General features: G+C 38.4%; 1 protein-coding gene across 10 annotated transcripts in view; it reads left to right on the top strand.

Moving 5' to 3' along the window:
• Window positions 1-19,130, top strand: part of THSD7B (thrombospondin type 1 domain containing 7B) — a 960,849-nt gene that overhangs the window by 400,430 nt on the left and 541,289 nt on the right. For all 10 annotated transcript variants that reach the window (XR_014830551.1, XR_014830550.1, XR_014830553.1 and 7 more), the window contains one exon: window positions 12,228-12,383. Coding sequence is in view for 6 of the 10 variants with exons in the window: in XM_085001332.1 (XP_084857458.1) it covers window positions 12,228-12,383 (156 nt within the window). In the remaining 4 variants the exon portion in view is untranslated. The remainder of the gene's footprint in view (window positions 1-12,227; window positions 12,384-19,130) is intronic.

Raw genomic sequence — 19,130 nt, 5'->3', positions numbered from 1 at the left:
AGAGTCCTCCCCTATCCCACCAATATAATAGTCATGATAAACATGTCTTACCTTTGAGCTTCACTGGACTGAACAACACAACATTTGTTAGAGAATCTCCATTAAGAATGTATAAAACATTAAAAAAATCAATTGCTGCATGCAGCTGTATCACTTTTTATGATATAAAAATCCATATTATTTGGAAAATTCAACTCACCCTCCCTTTTAAAAATAGGTAAGGACATGAAATTCCTGCCATGGTTCAATGGGTTATGAATCTGACTACATTGGCTCAGGTTGCTGCTGAGCTGGTGTTTGACCCCTGGCCTGGCATAGTGGGTTAAAGGATCCAGCATGGCTGCAGCTACAGCATAGTTAGTAGCTGTGGCTGGGATTCAGTCCCCAGCCCAAAAACTTCCATTGGCTGTGGGTGTGGCCATTAAAAAATACATACATATGTATATGAATAAATAAAAATAGGTAAGAACAATTTCAGAATTAATGTTTATTTATATTAAAAAAACTATGAAAGCATACATGCTGCTTTTCATATAAAACCATCTGTGTTTTTGTTTTAATTTTTTATTTTATTTTATTATTTTATTTCTTTGCTTTTTAGGGCCGTACTCATGGCATATGGAGATTCCTAGACTAGGGGTCTAATCGGAGCTGTAGCTGCTGGCCTATGCCACAGCCACAGCAATGTCCAATCCGAGTGGCATCTGTGACCTACACCATAGCTCACGGCAACACCGGATCCTTAATCCACTGAGTGAGGCCAGGGATTGAACCCACAACCTCGCCGTTACTAGTTGGATTGGTTTCCGCTGAGCCATGATGAGAACACTGCAACTGTGTTTTTAAATTAATAATTGTTATCTCATTATTTTGTTGCTTTCTCTCTCAGAGACTTCCTAGAAGACAGTTATAATTTTAAAATATAAATCGTCCTCTTGATATTATAGCCTATTTTGCTCTCATAATATATTTAAATGTAAACAAATATAGAGTATGGAACTTCTCCAGATAGCATTTTACTAACTTGACTACTATTTAAGCAAAGGAAAAAAATGGGAATTCCTGTTGTAGTGCATTGGAAATGAATCGGACTAGGAACCATGAGGTTACGGATTTGATCCCTGGCCTCGCTCAGCAGATTAAGGATCCGGCGTTGCCATAAGCTGTAGTGTAGGTTGCAGACGTGGCTCAGATCTGGCATGGCTGTGGCTGTGGCCAGTGGCTACAGCTCCAATTAGACCCCTAGCCTGGGAACCTCCATATGCCCGTGGGTGCGGCCCTAAAAAAACAAAAAGGCAAAAAAAAAAAAATCATAAAACTGTACAGCATTTCAGCTGTTTTAAAAGTTTGTATTCTCTGCATACATCAGAATTCTACCAGTAAAGGAACACATCTTATCAGCACATGTATTATTTCTTGCCTGTTGCAAAAAGTATCAGCATATAGATTCCAACTTCAAGCAAAACACAGGTGTTGAGAAGCACTGTAGTCAAATTAAAAAGATAGGTTCCAACCTACAGCCATGAAAATGTGCAATGGATCCAAAAATGTCAGAGCCTTGAGCTGGAAGGTCTAACATGGTAAAGAAGAAGTAAAGCCATAATCACCTGATTGGGTTCAGGTCCTGCCTCTGATTTCACTAATTATAGAAGCTTGGGCAGATCCTTAAAATTTCAATTGTCTCATTGGAAACTGGAGATACTAGTGGTAGTTACCTCATAGAATGTTTTGCTGATGGAATCAGACTATACTTGGAGATTGCTCAGTATTCAGTTTAAGTTCAGTATGCAGTCTAGTCCACGTATTCCCAAAGTGGATATCATTATCCCCAAGTATGAAAATGGTTCTTGGGGTGAAAAAATATTACACAGTTTACATATGGAGCAGTATATCTTTTATAATAATATTTATTATTTTATAATTATTATATATTATAACATATAATACATATTTACTATATATTACTATGTATATAACATACATACCACAGTATATTTGTGATGTGATAATGTCATAGGGCAAGGAAGGAACAATTAGGGGAAAGACATTTACAAAGGGACCTTAGAGAGGAGATAATGTAACAAAGGTTAAAAGTGTTCAATAGTCTCATTATTTTACAGAAGCTCAATTGTAGGAAAAATTTGTACAATTCACACAGGTAGGGGTAGACTTTCAGTTTAATGGATTTTCATGATCATATTTTGCCAATTGGCCTTATAAAATCATATTCCATAAATTGCTCAGAATATGGACTCCCTAATCTGCTATTTTTTAAAGATAAAATCCTTATGGGGAGTTCCCGTTGTGGCTCAGCAGGTTAAGAACCTGACTAGTATCCATGAGGATGTGGGTTCGATCCCTGGCCTTGCTCAGTGGGTTAAGGATCCAGTGTTACTGTGAGCTTCAGTGTAGGTTGCAGATGCGGCTCAGATCTGGTATGCTGTGACTGTGGAGTGGGCTGGGAGCTGCAGCTCTGATTCGACTGGGAATGTCCATATGCCTTATGTGTGGTTGTAAAAAGAACAAGCAAACAGATTCTTACTGTATTCTCTGCTACGCCTTTCCCAATTCTGACCCAATTCTCCTGAGATGCAGTTGTGTTGGAGGCCTTGGTTTAGCTAAGTTGGAAGCTACTCTTTATAACATGACATAATGAAAAACTATAAAAGGAGGATTTGTAATGTATGACCAGGCCTGGGAGAAAAAGAGCTTTCATCCAGTTTTGCAATGAAGAGGTTTTGTTGGTAATTTTTGTTTTACTTCTGAAAATGTATAATGCAGTTTCTCATACAAAAAAAGAGAACTATTCTGCATTAAAAAAATTATTATGCAGTGACTCATTCCTATCACTACCTAGGGAAGTGGTGAATCCCATGAGCCTTCCTTTGAAGTCGAATTAACTTGTTCAATCTAAAACAATTTGCAAATTTAAAGCAGCATATGCTAACAAGGATATCAGGTACAGTGAACCCTTCACTTTCCTTTCCTTTTAAAACAGGGTGTTGTGCATATTTATTTTAGAGAAAAATTGCTATTTCTTGTTCTCTAAAATAATCACCACGTATTCCCCCACATCTCCTTTTTTGGTCCCTTAGAAATGGCTTTAAATTTTGGAGTTTGTCACGTTCTTCTTGGAGGACCACATAACCTCTGAGAATATGGATTTCTCCTTCTTGTTGGCATTATTAAAAATTGCCATGCAGGAGTTCCCTGTGGTGTTGGGTTAAGAAGCCAGTGTTGTCATTGGAGTGCCAGTAGCTGCTGTGGTGCGATCCCTGGCCCAGGAAATTTCACAAGCCACAGACCTGGCCAAAAAAATAATTTCCATTTAGTTATTCTTAAGCTGAAACATCCACTATCTAAGTCCACACAGTTGAAAGTCTGATTTTCTGATGGACTAAGAGCACATCATGTGACCAGTACTGAAGTCTGGGAGACCCAGCTTTGCTACTTTTTCCCTCCTTCTGACCTTTTTTACCAGATCTCCCCATTCCCTGTCCCTTTTCTGACACATTCTTACTTCAACCTTTTTTTTTTTTTTTTTTTTTGTATTTCTCAAACACATCTTGCCCAGTGAACTTAGGGACATTTTACTGCCACCTCTGTACTTCTGCAATTGAGAGGTCGGATATGGTTGATAAGAATAAGAATTGTCTAGTGATGCTGTGAGTGCCTAGTGGAGGGTAAGCTGTGCACCTACTTGGCTTCCTTCTCCAGTGTCCAAGCTGCCTTCATGGCTTGTTTGTCCATCCTTGTCCTGTAAGAAAATCTTGGTGGAAGGGGTCAGGAGTATAGTTATTGTGAACTCATTATAATTCCTTAGATGTGGCTCTAAACTTAAATCTTAAGATGAAAATAGTCATTATAATCTAATGTCATCCTCTCCATCAAACCCTGAGTAATAATTTTCAGTGCCTTTCACAATCACATCAAAACATCCACCTGGCTCCTCATTTTAACAACATTTACCTTTCCTAAGGTTTGGTCTTTACTATTGATGTTTTTAAATCTATTTTTTTCCTATTTTATCTCATTTCAAGAATTTTTTTTAGAAAAGGACGTAATGTTCCCTATTTATTTTCCTGATTAGTTATTACTGTGACAGTAGATTTTTTCTATAATAATTTTTATTGCAAATGTAAAATCGTAGTTGGTATACTGCTAAAGGTTATGGACTTTTAAGAGTCCCGAACCTGTGTTTGGCCTTGGCTTTGTCATTTTAGGCACAAAATTTATCCTTAATTACTTCATCTATAAAATGGGCATGATAGTTGAATTTACCTTGGAGTGATTGTGATGAATAAATGCAAAATTGCATTTAAGTGTGTATCGCAATGTCTAGAATCAAGTGGCTTATGGCTATGTATTATTTCTAACAATCAGTTAAATAGGCATTTGCAGTCATTCTTGGGAAAACTGGCTCTCATTGAGCTCTTATTACTGTTTCTATGTGAAAATGATTTCCAGGTTGCAAAGTGCTGAGTATGAAAGGGACTTTTGCAAAAAAAAACAAAACAAAAAAACAAAACAAAACAAAAAAACAACCCTTTAAAAAGCGACACTTCCCTGATGGTGCATATTTCTGCCATTGACATATTGGGATATAACTCTTTCACTTACCTGCCTCTCTGCCTTTTCACTATTTCTCTTTGCCTGACCACTGATCCATCTTTCCTTATTTCATTTCCATTCTCTGTCATCAATAATGATATTTTTAACTCTGTAAAGTGTAAAAGATGCTGTTTATGTTAGCTCTGGTTCTCTCCATCCTCTCTATAACCCCCCTTTTAGCTCTGAGCTAAAAGTCTGAGAAACAATCAAAAAGAAATTCTCAAAAGAGGGACAGAGGAGAGAGTATATCATTAAGAAATATGTGAATAAAAAAGGAAGTATATGACTAGAGGACTGAAGGTTACTGTATTTCTCCACTAATTAGATAATTGTTAGATATTGATCTGAAACTGTATACATACATCATTTATATTGCCTTCATTTTTATTTTGACTATTTTTTCCATCTTACCTATCGTCTTGTTACTCTGTAGCATTATAAAAATCCACTAGTTGGTAGGTATTTTCCAATTTGCTATGTGGAATGAATGAAAGTTAGAAAAAAAATTTTGACAGCTGGCCAAATTTCACATAATTATTTCTAATTGCAGGAATTATTTTTAGATATTAAATTTATTGGGTACACACACATATTCTCCTCCCAAACCGTATTGCACAGTACTTTGCCAAGAGAGTCTCAATATGGCTAAAATTAAGCCTTATTAAATTTAATAGGCTGAGATGTGATTTAATTCTTTAAGCTGCCTGTTTAAGTGCTAGAAGACATATTTGCTTTTATTCTACCCACTAAGTTAAAAGAATGATACATTATTTTTCAAATCCCAGTGGCAAAAGGCAATTGAAATAATGCATGAAGCTTCTTGAAGGAAAATAGCTTTCTGGTTAAAATTGTAATATTATTTATCTTTCCCCTTCAACCGTTTGACTCCTTCAGTTTGTGGAAGAAGCCTATTTATTTTAGCAGTAAGGTGGATTGAATTTCTGCCAAGTCAGTATACTCCCTAAATGAATATGTCAGAGGCAATATTGTTTCTCAAAAATCATTGAGAAAGCAGCATTTTTACATAAGTAGGCTCTTTCATTAGTTTTGAGTTAATTTTTAGCAATTGCTGTTTATATGATGGCAGTTTCCTGGATGCCCTGTGGAATGTGGAGGTCTCAAGTTTCAAGTGAGAATTCCCTTTGGGGTTTACAGGGCCTGCCTTTCATTTGGAAAATTGAAATGTATATAACTTTTTAGTCTAACATCTTTCTGAAGGCTAGTGTCTTTCTGCAAATCAAATATCTTATGTAAAATCAACTGAAGGTGGAATGTGTTCTTTGCAGAGGTACTCAGCTACCTTTAAGAGAGAAAGCAGGCAAAATCATCCAGCCCTGAAGAGTTCCCTGGAAGTGGCATCACCTTTATTTTCTTCCCATCTCTACCTCCTTGAAAATACTAGGGAAAAAAATCGCTACCTTATAACTAACTTCGGTTTTTTTTTTTTTTTCTTCTTCTGTCTTTTTGTCTTTTTAGGGCCGCACCCACGGCATATGGAGATTCCCAGGCTAGGGGTCTAATTGGAGCTACAGCTGCCGGCCACAGCCACAGCCCCAGCAACACCAGATCCGAGCCCTGGCTTCGATCTACACCACAGCTCATGTCAACTCCGGATCCTTAACCCGCTGAGCAAGGGCAGGGATCGAACCCAAAACCTCATGGTTCCTAGTGGGATTCGTTTCCGTCACATCACGATGGGAACTCCTGATTAACTTCTTGACCATGATCAAGATCCTTCTTTCTGTCCAGAGGGAAAGCTGAGTTTCATTATACCATGGCAGAATTAGTTCGAATGCCTTTTATATTTTTAAAGACTGATTTGATGCTTCATCCAATAATAGACATATTAAAAATAAGAAAATGCCATTAATTTCTGTGGTAACAGATGGGTTTTGTTTGTTTGTTTTTGTTTTTTAATGGCTGCACCGAGAGCATATGGAAGTTCCTGGGCCAGGGATTGAATCCAAGCTACAGCTGTTACCAATGCCACAGCTGTGGCAATGCTGAATCCTTAACCCACTGTGAGAGGCCAGGGATCAAACCCATGTCTCCACAGTGACCTAAGATGCTGCAGTTGGATTCTTAACCCATTGTGCTACAGTGAGAACTCCGATAACAATTTTTACTTTAAGCAATCATTGCTTATTTTTAAATACACTACAAAGAGCTATCTTATTGTTATAATTAATTAAATATTATTATGATGATGCAATTATTGTTTAATTTCTTTCTGAGGCATTTAATGGCATTGAAATTTACATGTTACAAAATGGCCAGCGGTAGGGGTGGGGGATAATATACTCTTATTGAATCTTTGCCAATTTATTTCTGTGCTAACTCGAATTAATTTGGATTAGAGCTTGATTTAGTTTCTGAGAACAAAATGTGAAGCCACTCATTTTTCTTTACAATGGTGGTCACATGCTAATGATCACAACAGGCATTTTTCTTCTTAATTACAAATCATTTTGATTGAATTTGTACATTCATCTAAAATCACTTTGTCATTAAGGAAAACCATGAACTTTGTTCATTTCTAGAATTAAGAATAGTTTTTTTTTTAACATTAAGCATATCAAATATCCAGCATTACTTCCCCCTTTGTTAATTAGCATTCCATTCCTGGAGTAATTCATTATTTAAGGTGACTTTGCAATCATTAGTAACAGACTTGTATGTTTCTTATAAGACAGGTCAATTTAGTAATTTCTTATTACAAATGAAAAAATTCCAGGTTAGGGCACCAAAATATTCAAAGCATTAATGACTATTGTATATGTATGATCACTTATCATACTGTAATGTATTCCCTAACATTTAGAAAGCTACTGCTATGGAGTGATCTCAAATGATCTGAGATAAAAGTTATTTTGTCTCTTTAACATTTTGTGGCCTTGAGAGGTCTCTATAGAAACTAACATTGCTGCCTATAAAACTTAAATAGCCTATAAAACCTTGAGGAACTGCTTACCTAGTCAAGCAGTTGGTCAACACAGGAGTGGCAGAAAGTATTAAGGTGACCTGGTCTAAAGCAACTTGAAAAAGAGGGACCAGCATAGACTTGCATGGAATAAGTGTGCCAATTGCAGCAGGGATCCCTTGTATTAGAGCAGTCAGAGTTAGCAAACAGAAATAAACTTGTTTCAGTCAGTATATCTAGAGAGAAACTTGCAGGGGACTAGAAAAACAACTCTTATCCCCACAGACATCATGGCTAGAGTTTGGTCAAGGAAGATTGAGGGCTAATTGAAGAGTATCACACTGACTATCTAACTGAGGAGGTCTGAGATGGGGCTTGAAGGAGTTTTGAAGTAGTAATCAAGTAGGAGAGGAATTTGGATTTTGTTTAAAGGATTAGTAGTAAAATAGGAGAGGGATTTAGTTTTTGTTTAAATGGTTCCCATCATAGCTCAGTGGTTAATGAACCCACCTAATATCCGTGAGGATGCTGGTTTGATCCCTGGCCTTGGTCAGTGGACTTAGGATCTGGCATTGCCATGGGCTATGGTGTAGTTTGCAGATGCGGTCTGGATCCAGCATTGCTGTGGCTGTGGTGTAGGCTGGCATCTACAGCTCTGATTCAGCCCCTAGCCTGAGAACCTCCATATGCTGTGGGTGCAGTTCTAAAAAGACAAAAATAAATAAATAAATACATAAACGATTAAATTGAGCCTACAACATACATGGATGTCTTGGATCTGTCATGTCATTGGTTGCCTCCATTGTGGTCATTGTGATTCATAAACAAAATATCCTTGGTACAAATGACCCTATCTGTTGTGTCTGATACCCTCATTCCATGGAAGGAAAGCCAAGAGAGACAGGTAGAGGCAAGCAGCCACCTGGGGCAAAGCTCAGGGCTTGCTCTGCCTTGGACTTGCTGAATGAACTTGGAGAAACCACCTGAGGTCTTTGGAGTTCAGTTTTTTTCAGTAAAATTGATGAAGGAAACTAAATTAGCTGTAAAGCTCCCTTCTAGCTCTAAGAGTCAATAGGCGTAGCAATATCCTGTGTTCACTGTTTCTCAGGGAGATAACTACCTAAGTGGTCTGAAGCTGGTAAGTGCTTTGTGACTTACTCATGATTTATTTCTAGAACAGATGTATCCCAAGGGGGCTGAAAAGAGAAGGTTGACCCAAGCCCATTGATTCAGTGCCTAAATGAAGCATCTTAGACATGGCCCCGAGACTGAAATAATTTATTGATATGGCTTAAGATCTGCTGTCTCTCAAAGCAGCAGGTGCTGAAGAGGCTTGATTGCTCTGACAAATGGCCCTACTCCCATTCCTGGGCCTCCAATTATGTCACTGCTGTCTCCAGGGAAATCCCCCTGTTCTTTGCTAGCACACCAAGTCCCTCCCTACTTCCAGATCTTAAGAGTACCATTAGCTCTCACATTCAACAGCCAATTGATTGACAGTGAAGCATTTATCAAAGGAAACCTGGGGGGACTTAACCCCTCACCTCCCAATAATCATCAACATCCATCCCCAAATAAGCCAAATAAACATAATATCTATGGAAGCAGTGTCCTTGACAAATGCAGCCTCAGAACAAGTTCTTCCCAACTGCCCTGCCAACCCCAAGGCTTAACTGCCTAATGGACAGTTAAAACATTATGAGCTTCTGATGAGATTTAGTGCAGACCATATTACACCTATGGATTGACCAGTTTCGACTGAAGGGCCCAACCCATGTTCAGAGATGTAGCAGCAAGTGTCTGGAACTGAGAGATTGGAGTATCTTTTCAGCATTGATCATCAGACACTTAAGGTCTGTCTGGTGTTATAGGAAGACAGTCATGATGAAGCCACAGTAATGGCTTTCCAGTCTTGTTGTTGAGGCTCATGAATTCATGTCTCATGTATGCTTAGTATCAAGTCATATTGATAAACAGGCTCCATGAGGATGGGAACCTTGTCTATTTCACTTACTAACCTAGCTTCAGCACTCAACACAGTATTAACTCATGGTAAGCACTTTGCATTGTAGGTTGAATGATGGGGAGGCCACATAATGCAGGGTTAACAGCACAAATTCTGGAATGAGACTACCTGGCTCCCACTCCATTGCTCCACTGCTCACTAATTGGGAATGTGAGCAAGTGAGTAAATATTTCCATGTCCGTTTCCTCATTTTAAACTAAGAATAATAATAATATATATCTTAAAGTCATGCAGGTTAAATTGCTATTTATAACCAGTGCTTGACAGGCACTATAAATGTTTATTAAACAATTAGATTAATCAGTTTTCATGCCTCACTTCTTTTTTCCGTCATTACTTAGATTTTGGTTGTGGAATAAAAGTTTGAGTTTGTGAGAACATGTGGTAACCAAACATGGGCTGGGACCCAAACATACTTCTGCCTTAAGTCCTCTGGCTGTGCAGCTTTCTATTTATACAATGCTTTGAAGCATCTCTTTCCATCAATTTTGGTAAAATGCTACTTGACTTAACATTTCTTGACTGAGTCAGTTCCTTGGAAGCAGATAGCATTCAACAGGGTCTCATTTAGATGACTCCTTAGTGGTTTTGGAATGAAGGCGTGATGTAATAAGTGAATAGCTATCTTGTGGATCTTCCTTTGCTCACTCCTGGGGAAGAAATGACCAAACCTTTCCCAATCTTGCAGGTTCTTCTTTACCCCCTCCATCAGTGTCCTATGTAATCCCCAGTTCTGGTCACTCCAGCGCCCCATCTGGCTATTGTTATTGCTGGTGTAATCTCTGATCACCCCCTCTTTTCAGCCTCCCCAGAAATTCCATTTCTTTGCCTCAAAATCTCTTTTCTCTCCCTTTGTCTATCTCTTCCACATGGCTTGCAAGCTTTGACAATTTATATTAGTGATTTTCTTTGTTTGTCATGCCTGAGGCATTTAAAAGTTCCTGGGCCAGGGATAGAACCTGCATCACAGCAGTAACCTGAGCCAGAGCGGTGACAACACTGAGTTTTCAACTGTTAGGCTGTCAGGGAACTTCCACATTAGCAATCTTGATTTGCTCCTGCCTTTTATTTTAAGTTAGGTTGAATTATTTCAGTAGACAGTAAAAGAATCCATGGCAAACAAACCATTTTCCTTTGTAACCTTTTGCTTTTCCCATTCCCACTCATAAACACCTCAGGCTACTCCATTGTTCATTGGAAACACTATATTCCCCATGGATTAGAACCTACTCATGACAATATTTTTAAATATTGCTGTTGTTTTGGTTTACATTCCAAGTTCTGCTCATTGGAGCTGTGATTTATTTCCATCCTTATTTAACTTAAAACTCATGTGAAGAGTGAGGAGGTAAAGTAGATGGGTTGATTTACCACCCAATCGTGTCATTCCATCCTCCATCTTTGACCATTTTCTGATCTGCTTAAGTGGATGGAAGTGACATATGGGAAGTATTTTGACAATGACACAAGGTGGTCTGTAAGATAAAACCATCTGAACTTAAACCATTTGCTCACAGACTGAATTGCCCCACAACATGCTTAGCGTGAGATTGCTCTGTGCAGGTGTAATTATGAATTTGGCTATTTTGTGTTTTGTTGTTTGTTTTTATTTTTATTGCTGCATCTGTGGCATATGGAAATTCCTGGTGTAGGAGTTGAATCAGAGCTGCAGCTGCAGGTCTACACTATAGCTATGGCAACACCGACCAAGCCGTATCTGCAGCCTATGCCAAGCTGTGGCAACGCCTGATCTGTAAGCCACTGAGCGAGGCCAAGAATCGGACCCACATCCTCATGGACGCTGTCAGTTTCTTAACTCACTGAGGCACAGCAGGAACTCCATCATTTGGCTGTTTTTTTAATTGGGTCATTGCAGAGCAGAACCAGGATCACATGTACTCCTTCATCTGTACATTTCCATGGTGCCCAGAATGGGTCTGCACAGAGGGGACACTTGATGAGCCCCACTGAGGGACAGATGATTACTGCCTTCTGCAGTAGTCCAGTTCTGGGCTTTCTTTGTGCATAGGTACACACCAGGAAGAGCTAGAAGGCTCCTAGTTTGGCATTCCCTGTGGCTCTTCAGACACTCCTTTTGCCTCTGGGTAGCCTTGCTAATGAAACTGACATCCAGGGGCTAATTCTGCAGTCACAGATCCTGAGTTTTCTTCTTCTTTTAAGACCCATCTTTCTTCCATGTTTTGAGAGCTCCACCCCTCAGGGGAGTAATGGCAGTAGATTGGTTATGCTAAACACCCCCCCTTGGGGTTTGATTTTAAATTTTTCATGGTGACCCGGTCATTTATATAGTCAGAATAGACTCATCTTGAAACTTTACAAAGCCACTTAATTTTTTTAAAATTCATAACTCTACATAATGTGTATCTATATTTTCAGTCCTCTCTTGGATTCCCAGGGAATACTCTGTCATGCAGGAAACACAAATTCAAACCCTTTGTCACTGTCTTTTTTTTTGCCTTTCCTCATCCTAAATGTAATATTGTGGAGCTAAGTAGTGTGTATTGGAAGAGTGTTGATTTTTTTGTTTGCGTATAATCTGTTTAACCATGAAGCTGATGTGAACGAGGCAGGCACACAAATAAAGAGAGGAGCAATTGTAGGGATGCTCAGATAATGTGACTTAGACTTTTTTTTGTTGTTATCCCTCAGTCTCAAGACCTGTGGAAAAAACATTATGTTTGGGACCTGCCCCTGCAGCTTCTCAGCTCTGCAATATCCCTTGTTCTACAGACTGTATAGTATCTTCCTGGTCAGCCTGGGGCCTGTGCATCCATGAAAACTGCCATGATCCTCAGGGGAGAAAAGGTGAGTGCCTTATCTGTTTGGGCTTCATTTCCTTCTAGTGCACACATATTTATTCTGGTAGCTAAATAGCTGCTTAATTCTGCTTAAGACAATATTTGTTTGTAAAATTTAGATAACCGGCTTATTCATTTATTAAGGATGCCATTGGGGACATTTTTTATGGAGCACAGAAGCCCAACTTGATTGACCTTCCAACTAGCCTCATAGCTGGTGAAGTGACTACTAGTCAAAATCGGTATATAACTTAAACCTGAAGGGAATTTGGTCCTGGCCAAAATGTCCGTAAGACATTTGGTCCACAGCAAGAGGTCTTTGATATTTGGTCCTGTCCAAAACATCCATGAGCCTGTTTGGCCCACGTCACATGGTTTTGTTTGGGACCAAATTTCAAGGACCTTTTGCCATGTGCCAAATGTCTTGTGGATATTTTAGACAGGATCAAGTATTTGCTAACCACAACTTAATGTTATATATATGTCATAGATATACTTCAAAAATTAGACATGATTTCTATAATCACATCAAGAAACAATTGCTCTGTGTATCTATTTACTTATTTTCAGATTTCCAAAGGCTGAATCAAATGCTGAATTTGATGTTACCGTTTAAATTTTCATGAGGGACATTTATATATGTTGTTTACTTTTTGGTATTTTCCTCAGGCTTAAGGTGAAATCTTCAAGTTTTGTGTGCTTATTGCTGGTTTAAATTTGTAGATCTCTGCAATCTTGTTTTCTTTCTCTCTCTCTTTTTTTTTTCTTTTTATAGTTGTACCTATGGCATATGGAAGTTCCCAGCGTAGGGGTCAAATTGGAGCTGCAGCTGCAGGCCTATGCCACAGCCACACCACCACCAGATCTGAGCCACATCTATGACTTATGCTGTGACCCTTGTGACCACAGCCACAACACCACCAGATCTGAGATGCATCTGTGACCTATGCTTGTGGCAATGCCAGTTCCTTAAACCACTGAGTGAGGCCAGGGATTGAACCTTCATCCTCACAGATACTTTGTCAGTTTCTTAACCCACTAAACCACAATGGTAACTCATTGTTTTCTTTAGTTTATAGTTCACTGCTTTATATATGTATATAAATACACACACACACACACCATACACACACATATATACTGTTTTTTTTTGTGTGTATTTATATATATATGTATATCACACATATATATACACATACACTCATCTGCATCTTTTTTTTTCACATCTGCATCTTAAAATGTTCTTTTTTGGTGACATCTTGACTTTTCTTTTATTGGCCCTTTAGTTTGTGTTGATATTATGTTCCCTTAAATGGCAGTGTTGAAAAGAAATATTTCCTTTACTAAGAGAAATGAGATCCAAGGACATTTCATAAGTTATGCTATGTTTGCTAAGCACTAATGCCCCCCAGTTATACCATGGAAACAAAGAGTATATGGAAAAATGTTTGATGTTACAAAGGTGGTGCTCTCAGCTTAATTCTATTTGAAAACCCACATTTTAGCACTTCCCAGGGGGGCTCACATGTACACACGTGATGCCCAGGTTCACACATGCATGTCCCTTAGCTTTTCTCTTTATTCTGCCTTGTTTGTTCTAAGGTAGAATAGGACGATATACGTTGCCATTTTATCTAGGACAGAAAGAAACTAACTTTAATTCTTTTATCAGATGATAGAAATCTGGATCTCGATGGAACATGGGGGTGGGTGTTGGAAAGCTCATGCTACTCCTCTGTTAGTCACATAACCATAATGTCCCCCAAGCCTCTTCAGTTTATGAATACAAATAGTATCCCATTAATTCCAATATCTGCAATCCGTTGTGTATAATTTGACCATGCAAGTCTTTTGTAGTTACGTATGAGGCTCCCAGGGTAACTTACCTGTTATAAGAACCAATCTTATGTTTGATGGGTGCATCTCCATTTTAAGGTCACTAACTAGAATATCATTTGAGGCTGGACTTAGGCTTCCCCAGCCACTGTGGCTGTAACCATCTGTGCTGCTACAACCTTGCTGCATTGAGCACTGCCTTCCTTTGCTCTTAAAGCTAGAAAAACCACACAAGGCCAAGTGCACCCTATAATTCACTGCGACACTTTTGGTTATAAGTGATAGAAACCCAATTCAAACTTGTATAAGCCAAAATAAGAAAACTTATTAGCTCATCTAGCTAAAATTGAAGGGACGATAGGGCTGTGTTCAAAAGTATCAAGAGGTCAATGGATCTCGGTCTCATTTTTCCTCTTTCTCTTTATAATATTTTGTTTTTACAATCTTCCATTCTTCTTCTCTTTCTATTTACAATCTCTTATTTCTCCAGCTCTTGTTTCTATTTTTCTCTTAATTAGGTTCAGTTTAACAAAATATTTTGTGAAAAACTACACTTTCAACTTTTATTCCAGTCTTCCTCTTCCATGTCACCCACAATAGGTCCATGGAACTCATCTGGGAAGCTCACACCTTTCTAACCCCTCATTCACCCCATTTGCCAAAGATGATTTTTTTGCCTAACTTCTTTTGCTATTGGCTCTTATCTCTCTATTGCATAAGTCAGCTCTGACAAAGGGACCCTGGTGCGTCATTCCTTAGATATTATCTATTGTGGGGTGGATTGTGTTCTCCCAAAAGATATGTTTAGGACTAACCCCTGATACAGGTGGATATGCCCTTTTTTGGTAAATCTGGTTAATGTAAATGTAATCAAGTTAAGGTGTAGTCATATTAGATGAGGGTAGGTCCTATGCTAATGACTGATGTGCTTTTCTCATATTAACTTCCATCATGTTCTATCCCAAGAGATTGGATATAGATCCCTGTGCTATACAGTAGGATCTCATTGCTTATCCACTCTAAATGTAATAGTTTACATCTACTAACCCAAAACTCCCAGTCCATCCTACACCCTCCCCCCACCCCCTTGGCAACCACAAGTCTGTTCTCTATGTGAGTCTGTTTATGTTTTGCAGATAGATTCATTTGTGCCATATTTTAGATTCCACATTTAAGCAATATCACATGGTATTTGACTTTGTCTTTCTGACTGACTTAGTAAGAGAATCTCTAGCATCCATGTTGCTACAAATGCCATTATTTTGTTCTTTTTATGACTGAATAGTATTCTATTGTATATATGTACAACATCTTAATCTATTCATCTGTCAGTGGACATTTAGGTTATTTCCATGTGTTGGCTATTTTGAATAGTAGGGCAATGAATACTAGTATGCATGTATCTTTTTTTTTTTTTTTGTCTTTTTAGGGCTGCACCTATGGCATATGAAGGTTCCTAGGCTAGGGGTCAAATTGGAGCTATTTCTGCCAGACTATACCATAGCCACAGCAACGTGGGATCTGAGCTGTGTCTGCCTTACAGCCTATGGCAATGCTGGATACTTAACCCACTGATTGAGACTGGGGATGAAACATGCCTCCTCATGGATACTAGTCAGGTTTGTTAACCATTGAGTGGGGACAGGAACTCCTGGGTGCATGTATCTTTTTGAATGAAAGTTTTGTCTGGATATATGCCCAGGAGTGGGATTGCTGGTTCATAGCAGTTTTATATTTAGATTTCTGAGGAACCTCCAAACTCTTTTCCATAGTGGTTGTACCAATTTACATTTCTGTTTTTGTGTCATTACCAAAGAGGAGGATGCCCTTTTCTCAATACCCTCTTCATCATTTTTTATTTATAGACTTGTTAATTGTGGCCATTCTGACTGGTGTGAGGTGGTGCCTCATTATAGTTTTGATCTGCTTTTCTCTAATAATTAGATGTTGAGCATCTTTTCATGTGCCTCTTGGTTATCCATATATCTTTCTTGGAGAAATGTCTATTTAGGTCTTCTGCCCATTTTTCAATTGGGTTGTTTTGGTTTTTTGTTGTTGAGTTATATGAGTAGTTTGTATATTTTGGATATCAGACTGTACTACAAAGCTATAATCATCAAAACAATATGGTAATGACACAAAAACAGAAATATCGATCAAAGGAACAGGATAGATAGCCCAGAAGTAAATCCAGGCACCTATAGCCAACTAATATATGACAAAGGCGGCAAGAACATACAGAGGAGGAAAGACTGTATCTTCAATAAATGATGCTGAGAAAACTGGACAGTTACATGTAAAAGAATTAAATTAGAACATTCTCTAACACCATACATAAAAATAAACTCAATTGGATTAAAAACCTAAACATAAGGCTAGATACTATAAAACTCCTAGAAGAAAACATAGGCAAAATGCTTATTGACATAAATCACAGCAACATCTTGTTTGATCCACCTCCTGGAATAATGACAATAAAAACAAAAATAAAACAATGGGACCTAATTAAACTCAAAAGCTTGGGCACAGTAAAGGAAACCATTCAAAAAACAAAAAGACAACCCACATGAACGGAGAAAATCTTTGCAAATGATATAACTAACAAGGCAATAATCTGCAAAATATGCAAAATACTCATACAACCCATAGTGATTTAATAATAGCCAAGCCAGCACTGAGAACCTGAGTTCCTGTCTTCTCAGTCCACTGTTCCAACACTGGCTTCCTTTGTGATTTACTCCATGAGCCCAAAGAGTTTAGATCAAGGCACAATTCCAGCACTGAGGTTAGCAGAGAAGCCCTGTGCCCATGTGCACTGCATTGGCTAGTGGGAACCATGAGAGTGAGCCTCTGAGCTGATATAGGAGATATAGGATGAGGCATGGGACCCACCCTCCACAGTGTGTCATCTGGAGAGAGAGGAAATGCAGACAGTAGTTGTGTGAGAAAGGGAGGGTGTTCTGAGATCAGCTTGAGGGTTCTAGGTAACTGGGAAGTGTGGTTTTGCCTTCAACAATAAATTTTTCTCAAAGAAAGCCTCAGTCTTTGGGGCTAAAGGAAATGGTAGAGACAGTACCTGAAGGTAGTAGTGTCAGTAACCACCTGCAGAGTTTAAGGATGTATTGGGATTGATGAGTATTACTAAGGCTGATTGACCTGCTCTAGGAACAAAGTAATCATGGACAGGAGAGAGAGGAAGGTGAGGTGATTGTTATTCAGGTCTGGGAGTTTGCTATTTATAAATGTTTCACTAGAGCAGAGAGAATTTTGATTTTTTTTTAAGGTCTTGCTAAAACCTGCCAGGACCACCTGCCTATATAATCCTTCTTGGAAAGAATAATAAAAACAAAGGAGTTTTCCCTCTAGGGAAATGATTCCATGCCTACAAGGAGTCCAAGCCTGTTATGATGATGCTAAGTCATCTCATTATTTCTACTGGCTTGTGAGCATGAGTTCCAGAATACTCTTAATCTTGATCATTCTGTGGTCCTACCATGGGTTCTGTCAGAGTCTCTGACTGGCACAAACTAAATGTAGTCAAGAATTCCACAGAGACTGGAGCACACAGGCTAATGCATTAAACATTACACAACTCCGGGATGTAAACTGAACTCTTTAGTTTCATATTTGAATTCCCTACCCTAGAAATGCAATGAACCAGCTAGCAGAAATTTAGAATAGTCATACTTTCCTAGATATTATATACTCTTTTTTATATATGGATGAAGGGGAATTTGAGGGGAAGAAATAAGCAAACACCGCAAGAAAGAAATGTGTAAAGTTGGAGATAGTTTTTCTTTTCACTCATCTTTTTCCCAGTGACTGTGTTATTCCCTTTTAATCACATTTTTTTTAATAGTAGAAAAGGATGGGAAAGCATACAGTATTTTATCATTTAGTAGAAGAAATTAGTGATTATAGAAATTATCTTCATGTGGCCATTATTCTCAGAAAGATACCTTTCAATCAGGAATCATCTGAGGCTTGTGGCTGTCACCTATTTAGAGTACATGAGAAAATCTGTCATGTACACACCCTTCACACCTTCCATCAGGTCTGTGACAGACACACAAGGGGAGCAGTGCTCAGCAAGCCGGTACTTGTCAAGTAAAACTAGGATGCTTTTCAGAGGAAGTTAAATTGCATCAGGTTTTATCATTCATTGCTTTATCTTTGATACTCTCCCAGGGAGTTATAATTAGAGATAAATGAAAGAGGAATAACCTGAAAAACTTGCTGATGGAAGAACTTTACCCACACATATAATGCATTTTTAAAAAATTCTTTTAGCAACATGGATGGACCTAGAAACTATCATGCTAAGTGAAGTCAGCCATACAATGGGACACCAACATCAAATGCTTTCACTGACATGTGGAATCTGAAGAAAGGACAGACTGAACTTCTTGGCAGAACAGATGCTGACTCACAGACATTGAAAAACTTATGGTCTCTGGAGGAGACAGTTTGGGGGGTGGGGGGATGTGCTTGGGTTGTGGGATGGAAATCCTGTGAAATCAGATTGTTATGATCATTATACAACTACAGATGTGATAAATCCATTTGAGTAATTTTAAAAAAAGCAAAATAAATAAATAAATAAAATAAAAATAAAAAATAAAAGGCATTAGGGAGATAGTAAAAATTTTTGAGTGATGAGATCACAGTGTTTATAATTGTGCTTGGAGGTAATGCCAAATTTAGGTGGCAGAAATACAAGAAGCAAGGACTTCTATTGAGAAGCTATTAGAAAAGTCTGAAGGAAAGAAAATGAGGACTTGAGTTAAGAACATGGCATGTGAAAAGTAAAGAGAATGTAATTCTCACCACATGTCACTATCAGTAACAAAAATTGTTTATCAGCACTTATTAGTAGACAGAACTCAAATATGGCCTCCCAAATTCCTGCCCTCTGGAG

The sequence above is a fragment of the Sus scrofa genome, chromosome 15 (assembly GCF_054392235.1).
Source record: "Sus scrofa isolate SSC_HxYL_T2T_F1_AM1 chromosome 15, Sscrofa_HxYL_maternal_Yorkshire_Landrace_v2.0, whole genome shotgun sequence".
In the NCBI taxonomy this organism is placed as follows: Eukaryota; Metazoa; Chordata; class Mammalia; order Artiodactyla; family Suidae; genus Sus; species Sus scrofa.
Note: the sequence above shows the minus strand (reverse complement) of the source record. Positions and strands in the feature narration are given on the sequence as shown.